Source organism: Ambystoma mexicanum, chromosome 3p (assembly GCF_040938575.1).
Source record: "Ambystoma mexicanum isolate Mex_15411 chromosome 3p, UKY_AmexF1_1, whole genome shotgun sequence".
NCBI classification, from domain to species: domain Eukaryota; kingdom Metazoa; phylum Chordata; class Amphibia; order Caudata; family Ambystomatidae; genus Ambystoma; species Ambystoma mexicanum.
The window spans coordinates 904,393,740-904,421,377 of record NC_090925.1 but is presented as its reverse complement, the minus strand read 5'-3'; the positions used below and the strand labels follow the sequence as shown (position 1 = coordinate 904,421,377).

General features: G+C 45.7%; 1 protein-coding gene across 1 annotated transcript in view; it reads right to left on the bottom strand.

The window, feature by feature from the left end:
* Nucleotides 1-27,638, bottom strand: part of E2F1 (E2F transcription factor 1) — a 718,581-nt gene that overhangs the window by 86,978 nt on the left and 603,965 nt on the right. The window contains exon 6 of the mRNA XM_069652146.1: nt 1,424-1,628. Within this exon, the coding sequence (XP_069508247.1) occupies nt 1,424-1,628 (205 nt within the window). The remainder of the gene's footprint in view (nt 1-1,423; nt 1,629-27,638) is intronic.

Here is a 27,638-nt window from a genome sequence, read left to right as displayed (position 1 = left end):
AATGCATCTTGTATAATAATGTCTGGCAGCTCGGTCATCTGCTTGATGGCTGTGGGGTTATTGGGTCATGTTGTATGTCTTTTTCCATGGACTGGCGATGGACCGTCGACGAGTGTAACCTGGCGAGTGCTTGCTGGTGGACGAAGACTTCTCAGTGGACAGCGCTAAGCCCATGTATGAGTGGGTTGGTGACAAGTGTTTGCTCATGGATGATTTTCCGGTGGACGGTTGGTGGCCCATACGTTGTCGTGTGCTTGTCCGTGGACAGTCTGGCCATCAACGTCAGGTCTTGATGCTTCGCCAACGGGATCCTCGTCGACATAGCCCGCTCTGACAATTTGGCAGCCGAAGACCGCCCCGTGGACGACATACTTGCAGTGGACATCTTGGATGAGGTTTTGCTCGCCGGTTGGTGTTTTGTCAGCCAAGAGTGGCTTACTGTGGACTTACAATGCTTCTCTGCAATAGATGTGGTCCCTTGAGTTTCAAGTCTGATCTCGGGGGGGATGTGCCATGCTACTTTCTACTGAAGAAGTCTCCTCTTTTTTGGGGCATGCTTCTCGGGGTTCTGCGCAGAGAGGCTCAGGCGGTTCTGATGGATTCCTCATTTGAAGAATGGCACCCGTGTCTGTCCTGAAGGGTTTTATGTGTGACGGTTCGACATACATCACACGCATCAGTGTCCATAGGTTGTAGGCAATAGATGTACGTCCGGTGAGGGTCCCTTAGAAAAACGTTTTTCTTCCCACATAGAGTGCAATCCTTGAAGAGGAATTTCTAGATTTGTTTTAATTATCTTCCCTGCTTACCTCAGCCATGGCTACGAGGTGCAAGGTGAAGATAGTATATTCAATGTTTCTCAGTCCTGGCTACTGTGATGAATCTGATGTCATCACTCCTTTCCCGGAGCTCACCTCATGTGGCCAGGGGACGGCAGCCACTACCGGATCCTGAACCTGGGGGTGGCTTTGCGAGGGAGGATCACATGAGGGGAGGTGGACAGGCATCACCCGGTAACACAGGGTATCCCCGTTTTCCTTTTAAGGATATCTCCTCCATTCCTAATGCCTTGACTACTTATTGTAGTAATCCCCTTCAACAATCTACTGACAGCATCTTTTAATACACATACTTTGTTAGTACAAAGTTAGAAACAACAAGCCAACGCAGTGGTGTAGTGTTTGGAAGCTATTGAGCAGCGGCGGCAAGTTTTAAGGGTATACAGCTTATTAGCGGGATAGAGAGACACTATCATATGCTGATTGCATTGAATAATGAAAACAGATATTTAAAATAAAATAGCTGGTGCTAAAGTGTTGGAATGGAAGACAGCATTAGAAAATATGTATATTTATTATGCACATGGCCCCTAATGCAATACTGGCATGGGAAGAAATATAGTGGCATCACGCCACATGCTTACCTTGTCCATGTAACATTGGGGACATGCCAATCTTCTGGCAAGGTCGCAGCATGGGGGATGATTGTCCTTCGGAGGTGCTGGGTACAGATGGCTCAGTGTCCCCTCTGGAGGGGTTCCTAGCAGGACTACACACTTCTGAACTATCTTCAGGGCAGAGAAAAACATCTATGGGTCCATTGGTGCTCTTCAATGAGATCTGTAACATCTGCAACACAACACAATAGTGATATAGCAAAATTGCTGGGAGAAAGAAAGGGAAATTATACAGTTTTGGATCAAGTCCAGTAACAAGACAGACGAAACGTGAGCCTTCTCTAGGGTTGGAATACATATACTTATTGATGTATGAGTTCTTATTATGCCACAGATCAAACCTATATAAGGTATCCTCACTGCTCCAATCCGATACAGTGATGAGCCAGAGCAACAACTGCAAAATAAGGTGAGTTTAGGTATTTTGTAATTGTTGACGATAGGCCTTGATTTGCTGGAGGAAGGCTTTTTTACACTGTCTCAAATGAGTGAGCGAGAAAACTTGAATGCACAATCGTCAAAGAATTTTGAGTTTTCTAATTGCACTGCATTTTTGTCTAAGTGCTGAATATGGGAGCAAAATCATATACTTATTTTTATTAATTATTCAGAAAACCCAGACGCAAAGCAGAATGTTTGAGTCCACTGTATTTTGCTTATTGAGCGGGGAAAAAGTGAGCAAAATCGGAGACAGGAGTGGGCAAAATTGTACATAAAATAAAAGCAATGCCGAGAAAGCCGGTAAAGTGAAACCATAGCAAAGAGCGACAAGGAGAGGTACCAGATACAAGGGAAGTTGAGCGAGCAAAAGGCTGAAAAGGGTAAAGATACATTCAGAATGAGCAATACCACAGGAATGACATCCGAAAATGAATGGCAACAAAAGGGAAAAGTGGTCTGATTTTGTGCTCTTCAAGTGTTGTCCTTTTACTATATATTTTGACAAAATCTTTCCTAAAGGTTGTTTTCCTTGAACACCAATGAATAACACAGCCTCACCCACTGGCGGCTATCTTGAAGCTAAACTTTATTCCCACCTCCTCACGTCACTTCCCTAGTCCCCCATCTGCCGTTTTTTACATAACAATGCCAGGTTACTCATGAAGGACGTTAAATTTTCCCCCTCAATTAAACACTAGTTAGGCCAATAACCGATCTCTTACATCCAGCGGGCCGGCTGATTTACTACTCTTTAAGGTCAGGTTCTCTCATGTGTTTGCTGCTCACTTGGTTCTGCACGGTGTATCCCGATTCCTCGTGAGAATCAGTGTGTTGTGTTTCTTCATTGTCCGTTTAGGACTTACACTTAGGTCTGAAAGTCTTGGATGGCAAGTGCTCTCTGCGAGCCAAAGACAACACCAACAAAATCACCCTCCCCTCCTTTGAGGGCGAGACCAGGATAATGTAATGATATCAGTACACTACCCTATCACTGTCCCCCAGGGGAGAGGCGCTGTAAAAATGAACCTATGGTGTGGGACTTGATAACCAGACTGGGAGCCGAAAGGGGTGAGAGATGGTCAGGTTGTGAACATAGGGTTCAGTAGGATAAGGTAGAAGTTTCCCTAACCCCATGTAAGTTCCTTTTGTTATATTGTCCTAACATGAACCATCAAATTACTTTAAGGACCAACAAAAGGAAGTCATTGGCATGAAATCAGAACATGAAAAGTGAAAAGAGCAAGCAGCGCTCCACAATGATACAAATCTAAATACCTATTTAGTAAGTCTGCAGGCAACAGCAGATGTTGATCCGACTTCTTGCTGGGTCCTTTACACCGGTTTTTGCCGGGAAAAGGTCTGGCAGCCATCTTGGTTTGAGATCGATGTCCCGACTTGGCACCATTTTGGAAGGCCTTGATAGTTTTCTCATGGTGCTGCGGACCACCTTCATGTCACTTGGACTGCGGAAGACTAGTGGATCCCCAGCAGAATAACTGAGTTGGACCGTCGCTGCCATGTATCAGCAGGTTCATCTGGGTTGCCAGAGGAGCTGCGCTCAAGGTGAGTGAATCATAACATTCATCCACAACATCACGTTCTGCCACATGTATTAACCGTTTGAAGAAAGACATTTTGTGTTATCCTCTTGTTACATCGTTCTGCAGTAATCATCAAACCTCTTCTGTCCATAACTGTTAATGGTTTGGGGTGGAATGGTGGGGTTTCCTTGTCTTGCACTGGTTGACATACTAATAGACTGTGGCCAATCTGGATGTCTGATATGCACGCCTTTTGACGTCTAACTGAATATGCTTTCATTCTTTCCTTTGCTCGAGTGTCGTTCTTTCTCATTTCCCTTTCAGTTTGCGTTTCCTCTTTCTGTCCATAGCCTTGTGGAGTCTCGTGCACACCTGCCTGTCAAATATTAGTTCTGCTGAGCACTTGTCCATGGTGTGAGGGGGCGTGTTTCTGTAATCTCGCAAGAGTGTGTATATTGTTTGTTCCAGAGGTTTCCGTCCGATGTTTGATATATGCACTTCACTCTTGAGGTTGGACACAAAAAGATAAACGCCTCTGTTGGCTTGGCGCCATAGTGGGGTTTTTCCGCAAACATCACGTACAGAGAAAGGGGGTCCATTATCTGACTTGAATATCTTAGGTATGCCATATTTAGAAATAATTCTGTCTAGCACTGGTGTAATAGCCAACATGGCTGTGGATTGTAGTATTTGTATTTCAGAAAAAGCAGGAGTGTTTATCAAGGGAAACACTTGTGTATAGGCACGTTATAAATGCCATATTATATCATAACCAGTATATATATGCCCAAATGCAGCAGGCCGAAGTCAAGAGCAATTTCCCCCAGATATGCTCAGGCAACGGCACTCTGCAGGGCAGTTGTTCTCGGCATGTCTGAAGCTGTAGACTTTGGCAGGTATTACACCTTTAGAACAGAACAGATTAGCATGTGGTCTGTTCTGGGGAACCAGACCCTCTGCTGTAGTAAGCACTTTGTTGATTCTATTCCTCTATGCCCCTCATGCGCCAGTTCTATGACACGTTTCTGTAAGGTAGATGGAATCACAATCCTATTTCCATTGAGCAGTGGCTAGGAGGACGAAATAGACAACTCATCTTTTATAAGAGCAAGAGTTTGCATGGTGTGGAAGTACACAGATGAGTTTTTTGTGGCAAGACGCTGCACATGTTTCCATTTCCTCGACTAGAGGGAGTGTAGAAATGTAAATGCAACTATGCCATCTGATTATATATTGGCCTAAGCCACTTGTAGCATCATGAAACAATGTCGCAACATGTGAACCTGAAAATCGTTGATTGAGAAGCCATTTTGTGCAAGGAGGCCATTTTGAGTTTTTGTTCTGCTCTCTGCTCATTGCATATATATATTCTGGTTCTGGTTTTCAGCTTGAGCACAGTAACCGACCGCTGCTTGAACTTCGAGTTGCTTACCTAGTTAGGAATGCCAGGCTGCCACATGGTTTGTTTTGTCTTATAACAAGAGAACTTTGAAGCTGTACATAAAGCACGAGTAATCTGCAAACCCAGTTGGCGTTCTGTCTAGTTAGGCCATTATAGCAAGCAGCTAGAAAGAATTATACATGGATGTATGTGCTCCCCCGCAGGAGTTGTTATTCATTCCTGCTTGAGAACTGTCTGACATTAGCGCAAAGAGATAACATAGGGAACATGACATGTTTTCCAACATCCAGATGCACCCGGTTCTCAGATAGTAAATTGTCTTGGCAATGGCAGCAAGAGTGTAGAATGTTTTGGTATAATGAATTACGTAGTAACCCCTTGAACTCTAGCCTGATGATGTCTGGACAAAGGGGGCCGGGCAATGCCTTCTAATGCTGTGAAGTTTGCTATATATGTGCTTGTTATACTTGTGCTCACTCTCTCCTCACAGTGTTCGCCTCTTACACATCGTGGGGCACTGAGATCCATTTGATCAAATGCTATTATTGAATAAATATATTTGACTTTGGATCCTCTTGAGTGGCGTGTCATTAGTATATGGTTGGATACCTTAATTCTGGTCTTTGATCCGTCAAGATGGTGCCCAAATAGGGACCCTCCCACTGATGCCCTATTGTGGAGACGAGCGAGGACGAGGTGACCGGACCGAGACCGGCGTGTGCCTTAGGGGTGCCCCTATGCAAAGTGAGAAGTGATTCCTCCGCAGATCTGCGCACATCCCTTCTCTGGCCGGCAGACCGCTTCTTGCAAGCACGGCGGCAAGGATCCCGGAATAGAGGTAGTTTGGGCCAGGACACGCCAGACAGGACAACTGCGTCTTTCAAGACGATTTTTGAAATCAGGTGAGTCGTGCTCCGATATTTGTTGTTGAGAGTTGCCTTGCAAGAAGCAAATCCTCAGGTAAAGAGAGTACGGTTGTAACTATGCCTGGGAAACTGGCATCCTGCTTTGCTAGATTTTTGCATTGCGGAAGTCGATCTTTGGAATATGGCCAACCGGCGCCACCTGAAGGGTCGCTGGCATATGAAATGTACGTAAAATATGGACTAGGAGCAATAGTTTTTAATACGATTTGGCACAGACAAACTAGGCATGAACCCAAACTTCAATGGCCGAATTACGGCAGTTTTGAGCTCGCCCGCATAGCACACTTACAAACTGTATTATTACGCAAAAAGGCCAGGCCCGCCGCATTTGACACTATCCGGCACTGGAGGAAGAAAGCGACAATGCCTGCGAAGTAGAGAAAAGCATGCCCACAAACATAAGACTAATGCTGAGAAAGCATTAGAGCATGACCAACAGAGACAAGAACATAAAATCAGAGGTTTAGACAGGACATTCCAGTTAGAGATACAGAAGATATATCCCTCTCAGGATAGGCATGCGTCAGATGAATTGATAAATAAGATAATGAATGAGCGAAGGTCTGACCCAATTGATGATTCCACTGCACCGTCTCCCTATGTACCGCCTCTGGCTGCTCCCCTGCCTGCGCCCCCTCCTGTGTTGGCACTTGTGCCAATTGTTGCGGTCGCTACTTCCTCTCTCCCATCCGCGCTGCCGGTGTCATTTCCTCTGCCGCTTAGCAAGGCAGATTTGCATGTTGACTCTCGCCCGAGTGGTTCTGCCCCGTTGTCGGAGGTTTATAATGATTATAGCGAAACCCGTAGTAAAGTTAGCAAAGAAAGGAAGATGTAATTGCATCGGTGGACTGAAACATATGTTGAAGGGGGCGATGAAGGTGCCACTTTATCTGTTTTGTCGGATCATGGGGATTTCACTGACCAAAATGGACTGATTGAAAGAATGGCTTCATATTTGGTTGAGATATGGGGTGATTTAACGGATGAAGTTGTGCCACAAAACTTGCATGACCAGGTGGTCCTACTTGTAGTAATATTGCGAAGAAGCAAAATTATTTGAGTAGAATATTTGTGTTCAGGAACTTGATCGCTTACACAAATCACTTGTAGACAAGCACTTGTAGACATTGTATGTTCAGAAGCGGTATTTCCCTCCTTCAAAACCAGTTAGTGAAGAGATGCGTATTTGTGTGAGGGATGCCCTTAGGTGGATTTGAGACGCCACTATTCCCCCGATTGAAATTCATGATACATTTGGACAATACACTGCTGCGATGCAAAGGAAAGTGTTGCAGGTGATGTCGAGTATTTACAGGACGATTGTATGAAGCGTAACGCATGTTGTTCGGCTGATTTAATGCTGATTTATAAAAGAGCTTTTTCACCAGAAACCCCATTGACTGCATTGGCTCTTGATCTGGCCCTATTGTTGAATAGACGTTTAGACCTTCCCATGATTGACCCGCCCACTATGCAGTTACCTATGAGAGAGGTTCCGCCAACATTTGTTCCCAAGGTAGAAATTCCAGCCGTTAATGGAGGTGATGCACGCACGATTGAAGCACATTATATTTCCCAGTTTGTCCATGTCCCATTCTCTCGCCAAGAAGTAAATACACTTAAACAGTCGATTCCAGATATTAGAAAGAATCCTTCTGGATTCTATAAGGAAATTGAATCTGTTTTACATTCATCTGTGTTTACATTGGGCGATATTGATTTGTTATTTCCTGTTATTTTGCCTGCTGACATACGGAAACAGATTAGGTCCATGAATGACAGGCCAGGATTAGGCGACACACGGGCTGCCATGACACAAGCAGAGAGGGATAGGAAGGCTGGTGAGCGACCGCCGCAGATTATCTTAACATTGCCTGTGAACATTGTCACTAAATTGAAAACAATTGTCCCAGAAAAAAGGATTGTTTGGGACAAACTCACTGCTTGCATGCAAAACAAGACAGAAGGTGCTACAGAATATTTTAATATGTTTGAGGAAGTGTTTTCGGATTTCAGTGGACAAGATCCGAGTACAGAGCCAGGTAAAAGATTGTTTGTCGACAAGTTTGTGTGAGGTTTCTTGCCCAAAATACAGACACTGATTATAACGTCTGAAAGCGCATGGCAAGCAAAGTCGCAATCTGAGGTTCTGCACATGGCTCAGTATTATGAAAATAGAGTGAATGCAGAGAAGGATAAGAAGGAGAAAAAGAAAGGTGAATTGATAACAAGGGTTTTGCTTCAGCAAATGGGAGATATAGGGCGTAACGCACAGTTTAGAGGACAATACGCACCACAGGGCCACGCCCAATTAGGTCCCCCATCCATTAACCAATGTGCATACTGTAGACAAGAAGGCCATTGGCGCGCACAATGCCCAATCCTCCAGCAGAGAGCGAATGGTACCCTATCTAGACGATCGAGGGGACGTCCAGGCCTAAGGGGCCCTGGAAGGAATAATTATGCAAATAATTCACAATCACAGCCACAAACACAACCCCAAGAAGGCCAAGGGAACCAACAACAGAATACAGGTTGCAGGAACATATTCGATAATCCCTCCAATGCATATTACACTGAAGACTTTAAATCTGATGATGTACTTTTCCCATAGGACAGCCCAAAACAGGGTCTGGAACCAGTACCTATTCCCATTGATCAAAAAGGGCCCTACGTAGAGATGAGAATTGGGAATAGGGAGCATGTATTCTTAGACACAGGCGCGCAGAAATGCTCAATTGACCATCAGCGGGTTCCAGATATACCACTGTCAGGGCAAAGCAATGTTTCTATAGGTTCCTCAGGTACACAAGTAATCCGCCCGGTTTCAAACCCAGTGCCCATTACATTGTGTCCTTTCACTGAGCAGTGTCCATTCCTACTGACCAAGAATTGTGGCGAGAATTTGTTGGGGTTAAATTTGTTGAAGAAATTGAATGCTGTGATTTACTGTTCTCCGGATAGAGTGTATTTGACGATCTCACCGCAACAAAATCCCGTTTCGCAGTTTGTAGCCATGCCTTTGCCAACTGAATTAAGTACAGTCCCAGCATGTCTATGGGCCGTGAATGATAATGATGTCAGTGTCTTGCAAGTAGAGCCAGTCCACATTACCTTGAAACCAGGTGTTTCCTTGCCACGTATCCCGCGGTATAGAATCTCAGTTGAAGGTGAGCAGGCCTTGAAAAGCATGGTCTCTGATCGGCTGCATAGAGGAGTTATTGAAGAAATTGCAGGGAGTGTGTGTAATAGTCCGATTCTTCCAGCGTACAAGAAAGGGGATAATGCAATCCCGTTCCATTTTATTATTGATTTGCGTGCGATTAACAACATTGTTGCTCCACAGTTTCCGATTGTCCCAGATGTTACCACAATTCTAACTATGATCCCGGCTACCGCCACTCATTTTAGCGTGATTGATTTGAAGAATGATTTCTTTAGTATTCCAGTGCATGCTGATAGCAGATATTTGTTCGCTTTCACATTAGGTGGGCACTGCTTCACCTTTACAGTAGTACCACAAGCCTATACAGAAAGTCTGAGCATCTACAGCAGGGCCCTGAAAGAACATTTGGACACATTAGAATTACCCCCCACATGCACATTATTACAGTACATTGATGACTTGCTGATAGCGGCAGATTCAGAGGACGCATGCAAGGAGGGCACTTTATTGTTATTGACACACTTAGTTGAGCCATAAAGCATCACTTAAGAAATTCCAATATTGTCGCCAGGAGGTGGCCTATTTGGGTTACCTCCTGTCGAAAGAGGGCAGACGCTCGACGCCAGAACGAATTCGGAGCATATCTGATATGTCTGTCCCAAATACGCAGAAAGAGGTCAGAGCTTTAATTGGCATGGCCTAATATTGTAGACAGTGGATCCCGAACTTTAGTTTGATGATTAAGCCTATGTTGGCATTGACGAAGAAGGATATTCATTCGCCCTTGCCATGGAACATGGACTGTCAGACAGCATTCGATTCGCTCAAAGCTGCATTGTGTTTGGATCCGGTTTTGGGCACACCGAATTATGAAAAATGTTTTGGCCTATATGTGCATGAAAGAAATGGATGCGCTTTGGCTGTATTGACACAGGACCATGGGGGGGAAGAATAGACCATGCAGTTATTTTTCCTCCACATTGAATCCTGTTGCATGCGCTTTTCCGCATTGTCTGAGAGCTGCTGCGTCAGTAAAGCAAAGTGAGGGGATGGTTCTGGGTCACTCTTTAACCGTCATGGTACCTCACTCAGTGGACGTTCTGCTGAATAGAACGCAGACACAACATCTCACGTCGGATCGGCTAACAAGGTACGAGCTGATTCTCTTTGCTCCGCATATCCAAATTATGAGATGTTGTGCTTTGAATCCGGCTGAATTACTACCTCCTCCACAGGAGACAGAAAACTGTGACATTGTATCACATGATTGCCTTTTTGTAACTGAACACGATACTAAGGGAAGGGTTGACCTCACTGACACACCCTTGAGAGAACCAGATGAGAGCTATTTTGTGATGGCTCATGTTTCAAATTACCAGACGACACATCCACTGCTGCCTATGCTATCACCACTTTGACTACTGTTGTAGAAAGTAAACGGATCCCACATAACTCGGCCCAAGCCGCACAAATAATCGCCTTGACTAGAGCCTGTGAAATATCTGAAGGTCTTAGTGTAAACATATTTACCGATAGCCAATATGCATTTGGGGTAGTTCATAACTTTGGACGTCGGTGGGCTGAGAGGGGTTTCTTAACATCGCATGGCACGAAGATCCAGCATGGCACTTTGATAGTGCAGTTGTTGTCGGCACTCACACTCCCAACCAAACTAGAAATAATGAAATGCATTGCACATCAAAATGTGACGCATGACGTGGGAAAAGGAAATGCTTTTGCCGACAGAATTACCAAGCAAACTGCAAATGACGTGCACTCCAAAATGTACATTTTAGATTCAGCAAATTGGGTCACTGACACTTGCGTAATGGAGGAAGGGATTGGTAGTGTAAAGGAGATTCAGACAGAAGCTACTCCCGAAGAAATCAAACAATGGTCAGAGGGTCCCGCAGGACTAGACAATGAGGGTTGTTGGGTTGAGCATACCAAACAAAGATGGATGTTACCCAACGCTATGTTGCTGCCATAGTCACCATGGCACATGGTCCGACACATATATGTGTGAAAAAGATCTGTCAGCTTTTAGACCCTGTCTGGTATAATGGGAACATCCCAAAGGTTGCTGAACGACTTGTCCAAAACTGTATGGTGTGTCTGCAACTTAACACTGGAAAGGGAACACCGGCACCAAAGGGTAGTTTTGGTCCTCCCTCCATGCCATTTGAAGTGACACACTTTGACTTCATTGAGCTGGAGCGTTCCCAGAAATACAAATATGTCCTGGTGGTAATTTGTGCTTTTAGTAAATGGGTTGGGGCCTACCCACTGAAAGATTGTACAGCTAAGTCTACAGCCAAATCCATGCTGAAGGAGTACTTCCCCAGGTTTGGGTTGCCAAGAGTAATTTGGTCCGACAATGGTCCGCATTTTGTTGCAGCAGTAATACTGCAAATATGCCCAGGCCTGCAAATTGACAAGCTTTTTCACTCAGCGAGGCATGCTTAGAGTGCCAGACTTGGGTAACGTCACAACGGTATCCTGAAGAATAAACTTGCAAAAATATGCACCCAAAGCAAATTGAAATGGCCAGATGCCTTGCCCCTAGCCTTACTCTCAATGCAGACAACCACACAATCAAAAACAGGTCCCTCCCCATATGAGATCATCATGGGGAGGCCAGCAAACATATGGAATGTACCTAGGCCCACTAAGTTGAGTGACATAGAATACCCTTTGTTAGCCGATTACTGTTATCTGTTGACTCAAAACTTGCGTTTGATTCATCAGCAGGTGCGAGAGGCTCTTCCTGCCAAATATGAAGGGCCAGGTCATAGTCTGCGGCCAGGGGACTGGGTCCTAACGAAAAACTTTGATCGAAGAAACTGCCTTGAACCTCGGTGGAAGGGCCCCTTCCAGGTCCTCCTGGCCATGCAGGCTGCAGTACGTGTCGAAGGCCGAAAGCACTGGATCCATGCCACACACGTTAAGCGGATCCCGCTTCCTCTGCCCTACGACAAGTGAGACAAAGACGTCAATGACTCCATCTCCCAGAATGCATCAGCACTGATCGACTCGCAGAATGCCAAGCCTGAGTTGAATCTACTTTCTGAGCCTGAAGGGTCAGGGGAGCTTGCAGCGCCATATTTGCTGCCTTCGTTATTGTCTGCATCATCCTCCACCAACACTGTCTCTGCACCTGTTTCTGGAGACAACAGCGTTTTGTTTTCTGATCGCTCCCTGCCTGGTGCAACCAGGTACAATCTGCGACCACGTGACAAGAAGAACGCTACAAATTTGCAGTAGCGTGTACCTTCGGCCCTGCCACTTGAAGGGCCGGGGAGAGGGGCTAGGGAAAGGGAGCGTATGAGCCAGAAGGAGGCACTGACACACGCTTTCCCAGTGCTTTTTGAAGGTGTACAGTCTTTGGTCCTTGTGGGGACAAGCAAGGTCATTGTTCCGACATCTCTGTGATCTACTTGCATTCTGTTTGAACCAAAGAATAGAAGGATACCCGAATCACGCTAGCCCCCTCATCAACCATCTTCTGGAAGTTCGAAAGAGGGCAAGGGGTGGGCAAGGACAGACAAGCTGCCTACAGACAAGACTAACAGTGCGATCAGGTGCTGCCTATGAAGAAACTGTAAGAGTTTGACAGCAAAGCTCTAAAACGGACGCTGAGAAACCTTTAGAGAACCATGCCTCTGTTTGGGGCCGCCCGTACAGACAATGTTGATGACTAGTTTGATGAAGTTAGACATGTGCAAATGAAACGATGGTCCTTGAAGGCCAAATGTATATTGAGCACAGTATTCGCATGTGTTGCAATAGCTATGATAATCCTGTTATGGTATTTGTAGCACTTACATCTGCTTGATACTATGTTACCAACTATGAGCAGCACCACAATGGTTACCCCACACGTCCTTTCCCATACTCTTCGTCCTCGGGACATTAAACAGAGGGGATTATGACAACACCCTCTTGCTGATAATGAACGCCACACATGCCATCCTGAACAAAACAAACTGCTGGGTTTGCTCACATCTACTACAGCACGGGGAAAGAGGGCTGGGTTGGTACATACATCCTCTCCCACTGACTACTGCCTGTTATGCCTCTCTTAGGGTGTTATTTTTTGGAAGATGGAATTATAGTGCTACAGGGAACTTCGATAGTACTAACATTAATGACTTTGAGAGACTTGTATTGACACCATTGGGTTGTTCGATATTTTCAGACAAAAGCAAACCAAACATTGCATCCACTAGACCGGTCGATAGGCTTTCCAGACCCTATCAATCTATGATCACTTTCAAGATTGCTCCCGTGGGCAACAGGGGTGCAATACCACCTTTCTACACAATAAACCATAGCCCACACTCTGTTCCGTTTTGTATGCTAAAAAATGGCACTCGCCAAATGGGCAATTTTGATCAGTGCGCAAATACTGCTGTCTTAGGGCATGAAGACAGACCATTGTACATAGGGGGTCCCGTTTATTTTGTATGCAGGGATGAGGCATACCCATGGTTACCCAGGGATCGGGGAGGTACCTGCTACTTGGGGATACTCTTGACAGGAGTATATCTTGCAACTACTTCCGAAATTACCAAAGCACACCCCAGGCGGCAGGCAGATGGTGATACAGCCTGGGAAACTTTTGGGGATGTGGCATAATCTTTTGTACCCTTCTGGGGACAGGCAATCAACTCGTACAACATTAGGAGATTGGTCAGAGTCCTGGAGAAGACAATCAATGAGACAACAGACAGTGTATAATATGACATTAGAGCAAAAGGCAATCAGGCTGGTGGCCCTTCAAAATAGGATGGTGCTTGACGTCATCCTGGTGGAGCATGGTGGTGTATGCAAATTAGTGGGGTCTGCGTGCTGTGCTTCGTACCCGACTCCTCCCCCACAATATTTAAAGCAATAAAAAGGTTGCATTTACTAAGTACAGAAATTCATGTCCCCAGGGGTGATTGGAACATTGGAGGCTGGTTCTGGGATATGATAAGATCCTGGGGTTGGAAGATATTCTCATTCTTGTCCATAATACTCTGTATCGTACTCAGCGCCTTCATGCCTTATGGGCTGCAAGCGCGCTTTACAAATGCAAATAAATAAATAAAAATAAACTATTCTGTTGTTGCTGCGTGCAGTGTCTACACGCCATTTGCACCATGATAGGGGGTAGCTGCGCGCAGGCTGTCATAAAGATCAAGCTGAAACCCGAAATGTCCCAAATAACCAACAATGCAATGGTAGCACAAGATGCCACGATTAAAGAATTCATGTCCATTGACATTTTCGATGAGAATGATTCAGGTTGTTCCGATGACAACAGCTCAGACACTTGGTCTGAGGAAGATGCAGTTTTTGGGTGATTCTCTTGGTCTAGGCCAAAAGGAGGCTTTGTAGAAATGTAAATGCAACAATGCCATCTGATTATATATTGGCCTAAGCCACTCTTATCACTTTTCGCATCCACAAACAATGTCGCAACATGTGAACCTGAAAATCATTGCTTGAGAAGTCATTTTTTTTGTTCTGCTTTCTGCTCATTGCATATATATATTCTGGTTTTCAGCTTGAGCACAGTAACTGACCGCTGCTTGAACTTCGAGTTGCTTACATAGTTAGGAATGCCAGGCTGCCACATGATTTGTTTTGCCTTATAACAAGAGAACCTTGAAGCTGTACATAAAGCAAGAGTAATCTGCAAACCCAGGTGCCGTTCTGTCTAGTTAGGCCATTATAGCAGGCAGCTAGAAATAATTATGCATGCATGTATGTGCTCCCCCGCAGGAGTTGTTCTTCTTTCCTGCTTGAGAACGGTCTAACCTTAGCGCAAAGAGATAACATAGGTAACATGATATTTTTTCCACCATCCGGATGCACCCGGTTCTCAGATAGTAAATTGTCTTGGCAATGGCAGCAAGAGTGTAGAATGTTTTGGTATAATGAATTACGCAGTAACCCCTTCGACCCTAGTCTGATGATGTTTGGACAAAGGGGGCCGGGGCAATGCCTTCTAATGCTGTGAAGTTTGCTATATATGTGCCTGTTATACTTGTGCTCTCTCTCCTCACAGTGTTTGCCTCTTACACATTGTGGGGCACTGAGATCCATTTGATCAAATGCTATTATTGAATAAACATATTTGACTTTGGATCCTCGTGGCTGGCGTGTTATTAGTATATGGTTGGATGCATTAATTCCGGTCTTTGCTCCGTCGGGAGGAGATCACTATACTGAGTGTAGGATCCTCAGCTGTGTGGTGTTGCAATTCTTCTGTTGAGAGCCTTTTGGGGCACGCATGATGTACCACATAGTTGATTTTATTGGTCTGCTAAGGTAGCCGTAGATGCTTGCAAAGGCAAGGGATGACGTGATAGGAAGACCACTTGGTTTTCACCCTTTCCCGGCATATGTATGTTGATAAATTTGCAGAGACCCCAGCTCGGGATGTGAAGCGTCTGATGGTCATTAATGATGGTGAACGGTTTGCCGAATAAAAACAAATGAAAATGCTCACACTCCCACATAACGGTTAAGCTTTCGTTCTCTTCCTGCAAGTAGGCCTGTTTGGTGTATGTGAGGCTCCTGTTGACATAGGACACCATTCATTGAGGCGAATCTGAATCCCTCTAGCACAAATACAATACAGCACCTAAACCGACCAGACTGGCATCCACCTTGACTTCAGTAGGCAGGATTCAGATTTGCCTCAATGAATCGTGTCCTATGCCAACAGGAGCCTCACAGACACCCAACAGACCTACTTGCAACCTCAAGGCCTTCCTCTTTGCTTCTGCCTTTCCTCCTCCTCTCCCCTGCTGATCTGTTCTCTCAGCACTGTGCACCTTGCCTCCCCTCTGTTCCTCTGGGCCCAGGTACTTGCTCAGCCTGCCACCCACCCGCTCTGGCTCTGTGTCAACCCTTGCACTGTGGTCTGTCTGTAGCCATACAGTCCCCCCTTTTTTTCCAACACTCATCAGACATACCCTGTCTGTTGCCTTAAACACTGCACTTGCCATTTGCTGGCTGTATAACCACTGTTTGTTGTCTTTTATTATTTATTTATTTTTATTATTCATCTGTTTTTCCTTTGCTGCGCACTTTCCACATCTCTCCTCTTCCATGCACTTTTCCCCTTTCCCTTCTCCCACGCACTTGCGGGTTCTCAATGTCACTGGGCCTAGTAAGATAGTTGTTTTGTTCTCCTCCCTTGCCTTGTCGCGCACTGAAACACTTGTGTACGAGCGCAACATAAATAAAAGTTGGGGTCAAAGTACCACATGCAAACGGCAGACGCCATACTGTGCCTAATCTTGTCAAACTGTGCCTGGCACACCGGGGACTATACAAAAACGTGATCCTTTCTGGTGAGCATGCAAAGTGGGGTGCTGACAGATGCAAAATCCGGAAGGTAACGCGTACAATAGCTGGAAAGTGAGACGAATGGGAGGATGTTGTCCCTTCTCCCCTAGGATTGCGAGTGATTGGATAATGGTATTCTCTGCTGGATCTCACAAACCAGGCTTTGGAGAAAAAGGAGTGGTAGTGATGTCTATGCTGAAGTGTGCCCAGCAACTGCAACATGTCGGTTTTAATCGCCAGCAATGAATCATCCCCTTTTCAGAGTACACAGGACTTGGACATAATCTAAACCAACTAGGGCAATAAGAAGCTAAATAATACCTGCCAAACTAACTTTCAGCACAAAGGAATAAGATAGAGTTTATACATGTATAAAAATGATGTACAAAATGTACCAAGAATTTCTCAGTATACAAAATATACATAACAATTTCTCAATCTTAGGGAATGATATATGCAATTGCAACCAAGGAATCTAAACCAAGTATCTGACACCATAGAAGATGACTGCGTATTGGTGCCGTATCTTCATAAATAAATAAACAAAACCCCAGGACAGTGTAAGACACTCACCGGAATAAGGAGAAACTTCCCAACTCCTAAACAACCTGACATACAGTATTGTTAACTGGTTGGTGATCCCTTCCTATACAACAGCAGTTCGCAGACTAACCTGAATCCCAATCCTTTTTCTTCTAACCCCTCAGGACCACTGACATTTTTTCACTTACGAACCACAACCAAAGTCAAAGCAACAAATTACTAATGGATTATTGAGAAGAAAATATTGATTTTATTATACTAAAGAATGGGATGTATTCTGGAATGTATTCTTGTATCTGAATTCACTAAAACAATGTTCTAAGTGCCTTGACAAAGCCCAAGAAAGGATGAAACACAAGTTCAATTTAATATAAAAAATGTTTTTTCACTGATACGTAAACACTGTTAATACATGAATTAATATCAGTTACCTGTTATTCACTAAACAGTGTGCAGTAAATTATTGCAAAAATCGAATTATACGATTAACGTATAGATGAACGCGCAAAGATTTATTGGGTGTTGAATTTGTACCTTGCCTTGACTGCATTCAAACAAACTTTGTCACACATTTTCTACATTAGAATTTTGTACCATTCAATCACCTGTTGGCGCAGCTGTCTGAACACCCTGGGGTCCCCAGCTGCTTTGTCTCACTGCTCTTTTCCAGTGTTTCCAACATTGCTCGCGCCTCAGCGTTATGGCTTCTTCTTCTGCCTTGCTGGTTCGAGTGTGCGCATGCTTCTCCGACATCCAATACTGCTTTGCAGTCACACTCCAGGTTTATCTTGCAGCCCGGGGTGTAGACTGCTCTCCCCCCGAGCAGCCCGACCTCCAGAGGCTCCTGCACTGCTCCTGGTGTCTCTACGGCCCTCCTTGCACATACACAGCACCGCCCTCCCTGTCCTGGCGGCCTTCTCTTCTTCGCCAGCTCTCTCGTGGTGCCCCATGATCAGGAGTCCTAGAGTGGATGGGAATGTCTTCTTCTGCACTGCTCGCTGCACCTCTCCGTTCATTAGTGCAGTTGCCATTTTTAAATGCCACACCCATTTCAGGTTTGCATGTTCGAGCGCCTGTCACTTGGCACAAACTCCCTTGTTCTCCTCCTCGCCTCATTAGCCGAGTGGTTATGGGAGTTGAAGTCCATAACTTTCTTTGGGCTTTTAACTCCTGGATATTTTTTCTCACGGTTTTCACAATAAGGCACATCAAGTACACAAGGTGTTATCTGTCAGTTATGGGTGTTTGGGTGAAAGGTGGGGGCCTGACTAGAATAGCAATAGGCCATTAAGAACTCTGCTATCAGAGGGTCTTCCTCATGGGGAAGGGGAAACTGACTCTTCCAATGAAGTAATTACATCTCCCAGGTAGTTGTCTCCTCACATGTGATCCTCCTTCATACAACCGCCCCAAGGGTCAGGATCAGGCAGTGGCTGCCGTCCCATCACCACATGGGAGGAGGTCATCGCTGGGGAATCCGTGATGGCTCCTTTGGATTCATCACATCACCAATTCAGGAGTTGGCTGTGCTCTTAGATTTAAGGGCATTATCAAGAGCGCTGAACTTACCTTACCAGTCCCTTCTGGTCAGAGCTATGAAGGGGTTCCTCATGGCCAGCAACCCATCTTCCCATATATCATCTAGGATGTAAATAGACATTGTTTTTCTCGATTTTTAACCCCTCCTTTGGTACATGAAACCCTTCTGCCATGTAGGAAGTAAGTCAAACAGTTTGGTGGCTTTCGCCAATGTGGCATGGAAATCTTGTCCGGGGGAAAAACTGTGGGTAAGTGCTTTTCTGGTTCTCATACACAGGGATACAATTATTGAACTTGTTCGTGGAAGTCAAGTGCAAAGAGGCTGTATCAGAGTGTATACCAAGCTAGGACAATGAGGTGCTCTCTCCTGCCCCTATTCCTTGTCTGGCTCTTCCTTGTGAGGATGTAAAACATGGTCTGGGCTGAGGTGTAAGGTCTTTGAGGTTTGGGCCCCTAAAGAATACTTGGCACTGTTGTCTGCATTTCAGTTACCATGGCCGTCAAGGTACTGAACATGCCCATGGACAGGTAGTGCCACTCTGGCTGCCAAGCTTTTTTTGCAGCTCCATCACTTGTGACTTCTATGACAATTATGGCACTGCAGTTGGCTTTGACAATCCCCCTTTCCTCCCACAACTCCTCACGGAAAAGAAAAACGTGTGGTCCTTTAAAGTCAGAATCTATGCTATGCTCCAGAATGTCTCCTGGAGGGATCCTCAAGTATCTGTGAGTGTGGCAAGGAACCCATGCCTGGACTGTGACTGACATTTTTCTGTCTGCAATACAGGTAGGGTAAGAAAATGAACCAAACGCCTCCCTGTTTGGAAGCCACTATTCTGCAGCACCAAAGCACTCTCCACAAGCCTCCCTACAGCTCCTTACCTGCATGCGAGGGCCCTGCTTCTTCTTTCGTGAGTGAAAAGAGGACTGCTTTCTTTTTCCCCCATTTATATATGCTTCCTGCTGAACTACCTCTGGGTCACGGTGGGAATTTAAGAACTTTCCTTTGAGCATACATATGCCCAGATGTCCAGAACAAAGGGCAAACAAAGCCAAGTATAGCAGTCAATGTCTTTCTCCATTTCTTTCTTTCTTTGTCCCCCATTAGCCTCACACAAAACTCAAAGCACCAAACAACATAGGTATTCAAGTCCAGAACAGAACTCCACTGAGACATACTTTTCAACTGCTACTGTGCACCTGCACAAACAAAAATGAAATAAATGTCCTCATTAGCACACAATAGCAAGCCTTTCTCACAGAGAGATGACGGAAACCCCACCACAGATCTATAATCCCCCACATGATCCCCCATATGATCTCATTAACCACAGAGATTGCACATACACAACAGGTAGGCGGTATTGCCATCATTTACAAAGACTCACACTTTGTAAGCCCACACTAGCCCTCTCTCAGCAGCTCCCCTCCATCACACCCACAACCCACATGCATCCAACTCATCTAATGCGCCCCCCCCTCACCCAACACAACCCCAGTTTCCACACGGACTGATTTGACTTCACCACTAACACCGCCAGGTTTCCCTGCACCAACAATGACCTTGGTGATTGAACCCAGATAGTATCCACCCAGACAACAGCCCCATAAGGAACAGTACCCTCAATCCACTCACCACCTATTACTGCACTGAACACATTGCCTACCCCACACATCTCTTGCAACATCCCTGACCTTATGATTTTGGGGTTTCATGGTGTGACCACTTTGCAATCCCTTCATGGTCACTCTGCCAGACAACATCCACCAACCTGCCACACATTCCCCTCTGGAGAAGCAAATTTAACAGACACAGCCTGAACACCACACCCACAACCTTCATCCACTCAAACCCATAAATCTACACTCCTTAACAATTACAACACCATTGTCACTCAGGCACTCGACAAAATAACCCCTCTCAAAACACAAACTCTACAACTACCACCATAAAACATGGTTCAATAATTCCAGCCAGTGGAGTGTTTGAAGCACAGAAGAAATGTGGGCTCCAAAGGGCGTACCAGTAGCCACCCTTACGGCCAGATTTTGCAACCCCTGCAACCGTTTGATCACACCCTTCGGTTGCACTAGGTACAGAGAGTTACAATAATCCAGCCTTGACATGACCATTGCTGCTACGACCGGAGAGTGAAGCAGCACAGGAATGAAAGGCAGAACCGTCCTCACAATTTTCAACTGGAAGTGGCCCGCTTGGCAGACATCAGTGACTTGGTGATCCATGGAAAGAGACGCAGATAGAACACCCAAGTTGTTCACTTTCTTTACCGGAACCGACAGAGGTCCCAGGGAAGAGGGCCTGAAGGAGGACAACCAGAGTGTAGGATCAGGGGGATAACCCACCACCATCACCTCAGTTTTATCCCTGTTTAATTTGAGCCAGTTGTGGTTCATCCGGTCTCCCACGGAAGTCAGGCACACCCACTCCCTATGGACAGTTTCCACCCAATGGAACGAGACACATCACCCTCACAGTTGAACCGAAACCAGCACATTATCTGGATGATGTATACCCATCTCAGCCCGTACTACATCACCACCCTTGCACTGCACCGGGTCACCATCAACTCCTGTTTTATGGTACATCTTCCTCTGCTCTCAAAACTGGACAAATCTCTCCCCTTCTTCAAAAACCATTCCCTCGACCCCAGACTCCCTCAAATCTACCCCCCCCCCCCACCTACATTACAATCCTGCCATACATCGCCAGATTAATGGAATACTGGTCCACGATAGCTCAAACACATTACCAGAAACAAACTCCTCACCCCTTCCAATCTGGTTTCAACAAGGGCATAGCACTGAGACAGCAAACTTTCACATCCTCTATGACCTGCACCACATGACTGACAAAGCACTTCTCATATTTGTGGACATCTCCACAGCCTTCAACACCATAAACTACAGGGTCAAAATCAGGCACTGGTCGACTGGTTCACCTCCTTCCTCACCATCAGGACACACTGACTCCATACTCCCTTGGTCCATTCCCACCCCAGTCAAGTACAGGTTTCCAGAAGGATCCTCCCCGTCTTTACTCCTCTTCAACCTATATGTAGAATCCCTCGCAGAGACCTTAAGCAAACACGTTCATTTCTTCCAATACACAGACAAATCTATTTCCAAATCTCCTCCCCCATTCAACTATCCATCATTAAACGTAGTCTCTCCGCCATCACCAGTTTAATGGCCACCACTTGTTCAAACTCAACCCTTCCAAAATGGAATTCCTCATCTTACTCCCAAAAGACACCAACCGAGCCTCATTCCTTAGATAAAAAAACAACAACTCCATAGACCACCCATATGTAACCCTCCCCACACCTGGCAAATCCTAAGTTTCACCATCGACCCCCACCTTTCCTTCACAGCCACATAGCTGCTGTCACCAAAACCTGCAATTTACAACTGCCATCTCATCCATTAGATAAGATACATCCTTTCTCCTTACGTCTTCGGCACCATAGTCCAAGCACTAGTTCTGTTGCAGGTGGGCTAGGGAAAAGCTCTCCTCACTGGACTCCCCAACAGCACCAATAAGCCATACAAAATGCAGCGTCAAGACTCATCCTGTACCTAAACCTAACAAATCAGCCCAGTTCCACTGGCTCCCTGTGTCCCAAAGCATTACCTTTAAAGGACTCTGCATTGTGTAAAAAGTCAACCACCCGAAAACCCCATCTTACCTTCACAACAAACCCAAACACATCACTCACATAAACACCAGATAAACTAGCTAACATCTCCTACACATGACACTCTGCAAACTATATCACTCAAAAACAAGCATTCACCCAGTGGGCACGCAGAACCTGAAACACCCTACTCCTTCCCACCCGCCCTGCAACACCCATTCACACTTTCCGAAAAAGCCTTGAGACAAACCTCTTTACTCAGACCTAATCCAGTATCACCACCACCTCCTCCATCGCCTGTCTATGCCCATCTTCCTATCATATCCTGACAAATGTAACTTCTGTTTCACCTCACAACTCTTGAATTTTGCACCTTGGCAAGCGCTCTGGGACCATCAGGATAGGGCTGGTACTGAACAAAAATTCACGTATAAGAAAATATCAGTATGCCTTGCTTAGATTTCTTCAGAGAAGAACAAGTTACTTTCTTACCTGGTAACGTTCTTTCGATGGGATGGTCCGACGACTTATTCCATATCTATGACATGTAATCACCACAGCTGCGCTGCTTCGGAAACTTTTTTCGGCGACTGCGTCCTGCGTTGATGACGTCGATGCGCCGTCGTCGAGGACCTCCTCCGACGTCCGACGTCATCCGATGTGATAAGTAGGACGCCCGTAGCCTCAGTTGTAGTTTTTTCCCCCAGAACGTGTGACATTAGTCAACTGCCAGTCAGACACAAAGCCTTGCGGAACGTAAGCTGCAATCGCAAAAGAAATTCTGCAGCGGGGAAGGCAGGGCGGGAGCAATATGGAATACGTCGTCGGACCATCCCATCGAAAGAACGTTACCAGGTAAGAAAGTAACTTGTTCTTCGAGGGGATTGGGTTCTCTGACGTATTCCATATCTATGACAGACTCCCAAAGCAGTACCAGAGCAAGGAGGAGGGAAAGAATTTAGAATCAAAATTTAGAATAGCCAATCAAATAGCAGAGCAAAGGACCGCCTTGCCAAAGGCCAGATCCTGTCCTCGGATGGAATCGAGGGAATAGTGACGTACAAATGTATGTACTGAAGCCCAGGTGGCTGCATCACAGATGTTGCGAATAGGAACACCCCTCTGCAGGGCAGTAGATGTAGCCATACCTCTGGTAGAATGGGCCCGCAAGCCAGCCGGTGGGTCCTTACCCGCCAAGCGGTAACACTCCGAGATGGCCAAAATAATCCAGCGAGACAAAGTCTGTTTCGTCACAGCTTGCCCCAAACGCTTTCCAGCGTAACCAATAAAGAGTTGATCGTCCACTCTGACCCGGGACATGCGTGAAACATAAAAGCTTAAAGCTCTCCTAGGATCAAGCCTATGGAGCCTCTCCTCTTCCTTACCAGGATGCGGAGGAGGATAGAATGCCGGAAGAACAACCTTCTGGGCCAAATGAAATTCCGTCACTACCTTCGGAAGAAAAGAAGGACGAACTCTAAGGACAACCCTGTCCTTGTGAAATACAGTGAAGGGTGGCTTAACTGAAAGTGCCTGTAAGTCACTCACTCTGCGAGCGGAAGTAACCGCAACTAAAAACACAGTTTTCAGAGTTAACAGCCTCAAAGGGCAAGAATGTAAAGGCTCAAACGGAGCACAAATAAGAAACTTAAGAACAAGGTTTAAATCCCAACCGGGCACCAGGAAAGGTGACGGAGGGAACACATTAGTGAGCCCTTTCAGAAACTGTGAAATTAAAGGGATTTTAAAGTAAGAACACTCTTCAGACGAGCGCTTAAAGATGGACAGCGCCGCCAGGTAACCTTTAATGGTACCCACTTGCAAGCCCCTGTGGGCCAAAGAAAGTAAAAAGGACAGAACCATGGGGATGTCACATGCAAAAGGATCCACATTCTTAACTCTGCACCAGACGCAGAACTTCCGCCAACGGTACAGAGACTTTGTTGCTGGCCTTCGGGCCGAAAGCAACACCTCCATCACGTCTTCAGGGAGGTCCCAATCCTTATACCTCAACCTTTCAGAAGCCAAGCGTGAAGGTTGAGGGATCTGACCTCTGGATGGAGAACCTGACCCTCCCTCCCATGAGAGCAGATCGTCTCGGTAGGGAAGACGACGTGGAGGGCAGATGGACAAGTCGAGAAGGTCCGGGTACCACGTCTTCCGAGCCCACGCCGGAGCAATGAGGATCATCCGGGAACCGAACTTCCGTAACCTCCGCAGCACTTGCGGGATGACGGGGACTGGAGGAAACGCGTACAGCAGCGGGAATGACCACTCCACCACGAACGCGTCTCCTAAGGCTCCTTTTGGAGGAAATTCATGTGAGCAAAACCTTTCGCACTTCCGGTTGACACTGGAGGCGAAGAGATCCACCTGAGGGGTCCCCCAAAGGGCGAAGATCTCCAGGAGAATCTCCTGAGCCAACTCCCACTCGTAATATCTAAAAAAAAAAACACCAAAGGTCAGTGTTATAACTTACCACCAAACTCAACATGGGTCATTGAAGTGCAAAAAAATGCAAACAGGAATACTTCTCACTACACATATTTATCACATCGGATGACGTCGGAGGAGGTCCTCGACGACGGCGCATCGACGTCATCAACGCAGGACGCAGAAAAAAGTTTCCGAAGCAGCACAGCTGTGGTGATTACAGGTCATAGATATGGAATACGTCGGAGGACCCAATCCCCTCGAAAGGTGGGATTCTTGATCCAAATTGACTTTAATAATAAAAAATAAAAAAGAGTAGCCCTGCCCTCGTAATATCTCAAAAAAAGACACCAAAGGTCAGTGTTATAACTTACCACCAAACTCAACATGGGTCATTGAAGTGCAAAAAAATGCAAACAGGAATACTTCTCACTACAGCATTCCAAACAGAATGTTTCCATATGCACTCCTCCCAAGCCAGTAAGGTGCCTCAACATGTTCCCTACCTTATGCCTATTGGCCAAGTCAAAGGCTGATGCAAGTTCCTAGTCCCCCACTGAAGCCACTTTGTGATTTTGCCACAACGACAGCATTCATGACCCAATCTAATAATCTTAGACGGATAGGTTTTCGAAAAATCTTCGAGCATTCAAGAACGGAGATGGTCCAATAAGATTCTGGTCAATTTCTGACAACTAATATTGCAATTTGACACAATTAGTATGCTCTATCACCTAGAGGTAATTGTGGCAAATGGCACTGTAGATCCTAGTAAGGTGTGGGGCTGACCAGTCTATTGATTTTTAAATAGATCAACTGGTACAGAATGACCAGGCAAGCCCTGAGGAAGTCAGCGCTTCAGAGGGAGAGGAGGGAAGGACGGGCATAGAAGGGGTTGAGCCAGGCTGAGGTGTGTGTTAGGCTCGGGAAGGGGGGTGGGGTAGGTGGGGGGGAGAAAACAACATGAAGCTGTACATGAGAATTTAAATGCATACTTTCTACTGCACTGTATGGTGATCAAGTTGGAATCAATAAATATTGTTTTTAAAAAAACAATGTAAATTGTTTAGTTTTTAATTGTTCGTTTAAAAGTATAATATTTGTTAAATTTGTCACTGAAAGATTGTGAATTTTATATGTTGAAAGGTTGTATATCAACCATAACAATAAAAAAATATTCTCTAAAAAAAAATCTGGTACAGAATCAGGGGCTGCACTTGTGTGAGCTCTTGCATTTAAGAATATTGGTGACCTCGCCAAGAGACTAAATCCAATTCTTTGAATCCAACCCCAATAAAAGGAACAGTTTATGGTGGAGGAGCCAGGGTTCTGGATCAAAGCAAAGTTTTCAACACAAATAGATTAGGCTAAATGGATCTCCTGCCAAGAGGAGCTATAGAAGCAGAGCCACCCGCACTCATTTTGAAAGAGGCCACCTCTTGTAGTCCACTACATGACTGATACCCAGGCAGCATAGGCGATATTACAAATGTTTTTATAAGAGTGTCTCTTGTTGGCAAAAAGGACTCTTTGGAATGCTCTTTAAAGACTCCAAGTAGATGAACAAGTTACTCTCTTACCTGGTAACGTTCTTTCGATGGGATGGTCCGACGACGTATTCCATATCTATGACAGTAATCACCACAGCTGTGCTGCTTCGGAAACTCTTTCTGCGTCGATGACCTCGATACGCTGTCCTCAAGGACCTCCTCCGACAGCCGATGTCACCATATGTTATAAGAAGGACGCACAACGCCCGTAGCCTCAGTTGTAGTATTTTTCCCAGAACGTGTGGCACCAATCTTCTGCCAGTATGACCACAGAAAGCCTTGCGGAAACGTAAGCTGCAATCGCAAAAGAAATTCTGTAACGGGGAGGTAGGGAGGGAGAGATATGGAATACGTCGTCAGACCATGCTAACGAAAGAACGTTACCAGGTAAGAGAGTAAGTTGTTCTTCGAGGGGATTGGGTCCTCTGATGTAATCCATATCTATGACAGACTCCCAAAGCAGTACCAACGTAAGGAGGTGGAAAAAGAATTTAGAATATACAAATTTAGAATGCCCAATCAAATTGCAGAGTAAAGGACCGCCTTGCCAAAGGCCAGATCCTGCCCATGGATGGAATCTAGGGAGTAGTGTCGTACAAAAGTATGGACCGAAGCCCAAGTGGCTGCTTCACAGATGTTACAAATAGGAACACCCCTCTGCAAGGCAGTAGAGGCAGCCATAGCCCTAGTAGAATGGGCCTGCAAGCCTACCGGAGGGTCCTTACCCGCCAAGCGGTAACATTCAGAAATTGCCAAGATAATCCATCTAGACAAAGTCTGCTTAGTGACAGCTTGACCCAAACGCCTTCCAGCGTAACCAATAAAGAGCTGATCGTCCACTCGGACCCGGGACATGCGTGAAATGTAGAAACTTAAAGCTCTCCTAGGGTCTAACCTATGGAGCCTCTCCTCGTCCTTGCCAGGATGCGGAGGAGGAAAGAATACCGGAAGAATAACCTTATGGCTTAAATTAAATTCCGATACAACTTTCGGAATAAACGAAGGACATACTCTAAGAACAACCCTGTCCTTATGAAACACCATGAAGGGTGACTTAACAGAAAGTGCCTGCAACTCACTCACTCTGCGAGCGAAAGTAACCGCAACTAAAATACAGTTTTAAGGGTCAACAGTCTCAAAGGACAAGAATGTAAAGGCTCAAATGGAGCACCCATTAGGAATTTTAGAACCAGGTTCAAATCCCAACCGGGCACCGGGAAAGGTGATGGTGGAAACACATTAGTGAGCCCTTTCAGAAACTGAGAAATTAAAGGAATTTTAAAGTAAGAACACTCTTCAGACGAGCGCTTAAAGATGGACAGTGCCGCCAGGTGACCTTTAATGGTACCCACTTGCAGGCCCTTGTGGGCTAAGGAAAGCAAAAAAGACAGAACCACAGGAATGCCACATGAAAAAGGATCCACATTTTTAACCCTGCACCAGTCGCAGAACTTTCTCCAACGGCAACGGTACAGGGACTTTGATGCAGGCCGTCTGGCTGAAAGCAACACCTCCATCACATCTTCAGGGAGGTGCCAATCCTTGTACCTCAACCTTTCAGAAGCGAAGCGTGAAGGTTGAGGGATTTGACCTCCGGATGGAGAACCTGACCCCCCCTCCCGTGAGAGCAGATCGTCTCGG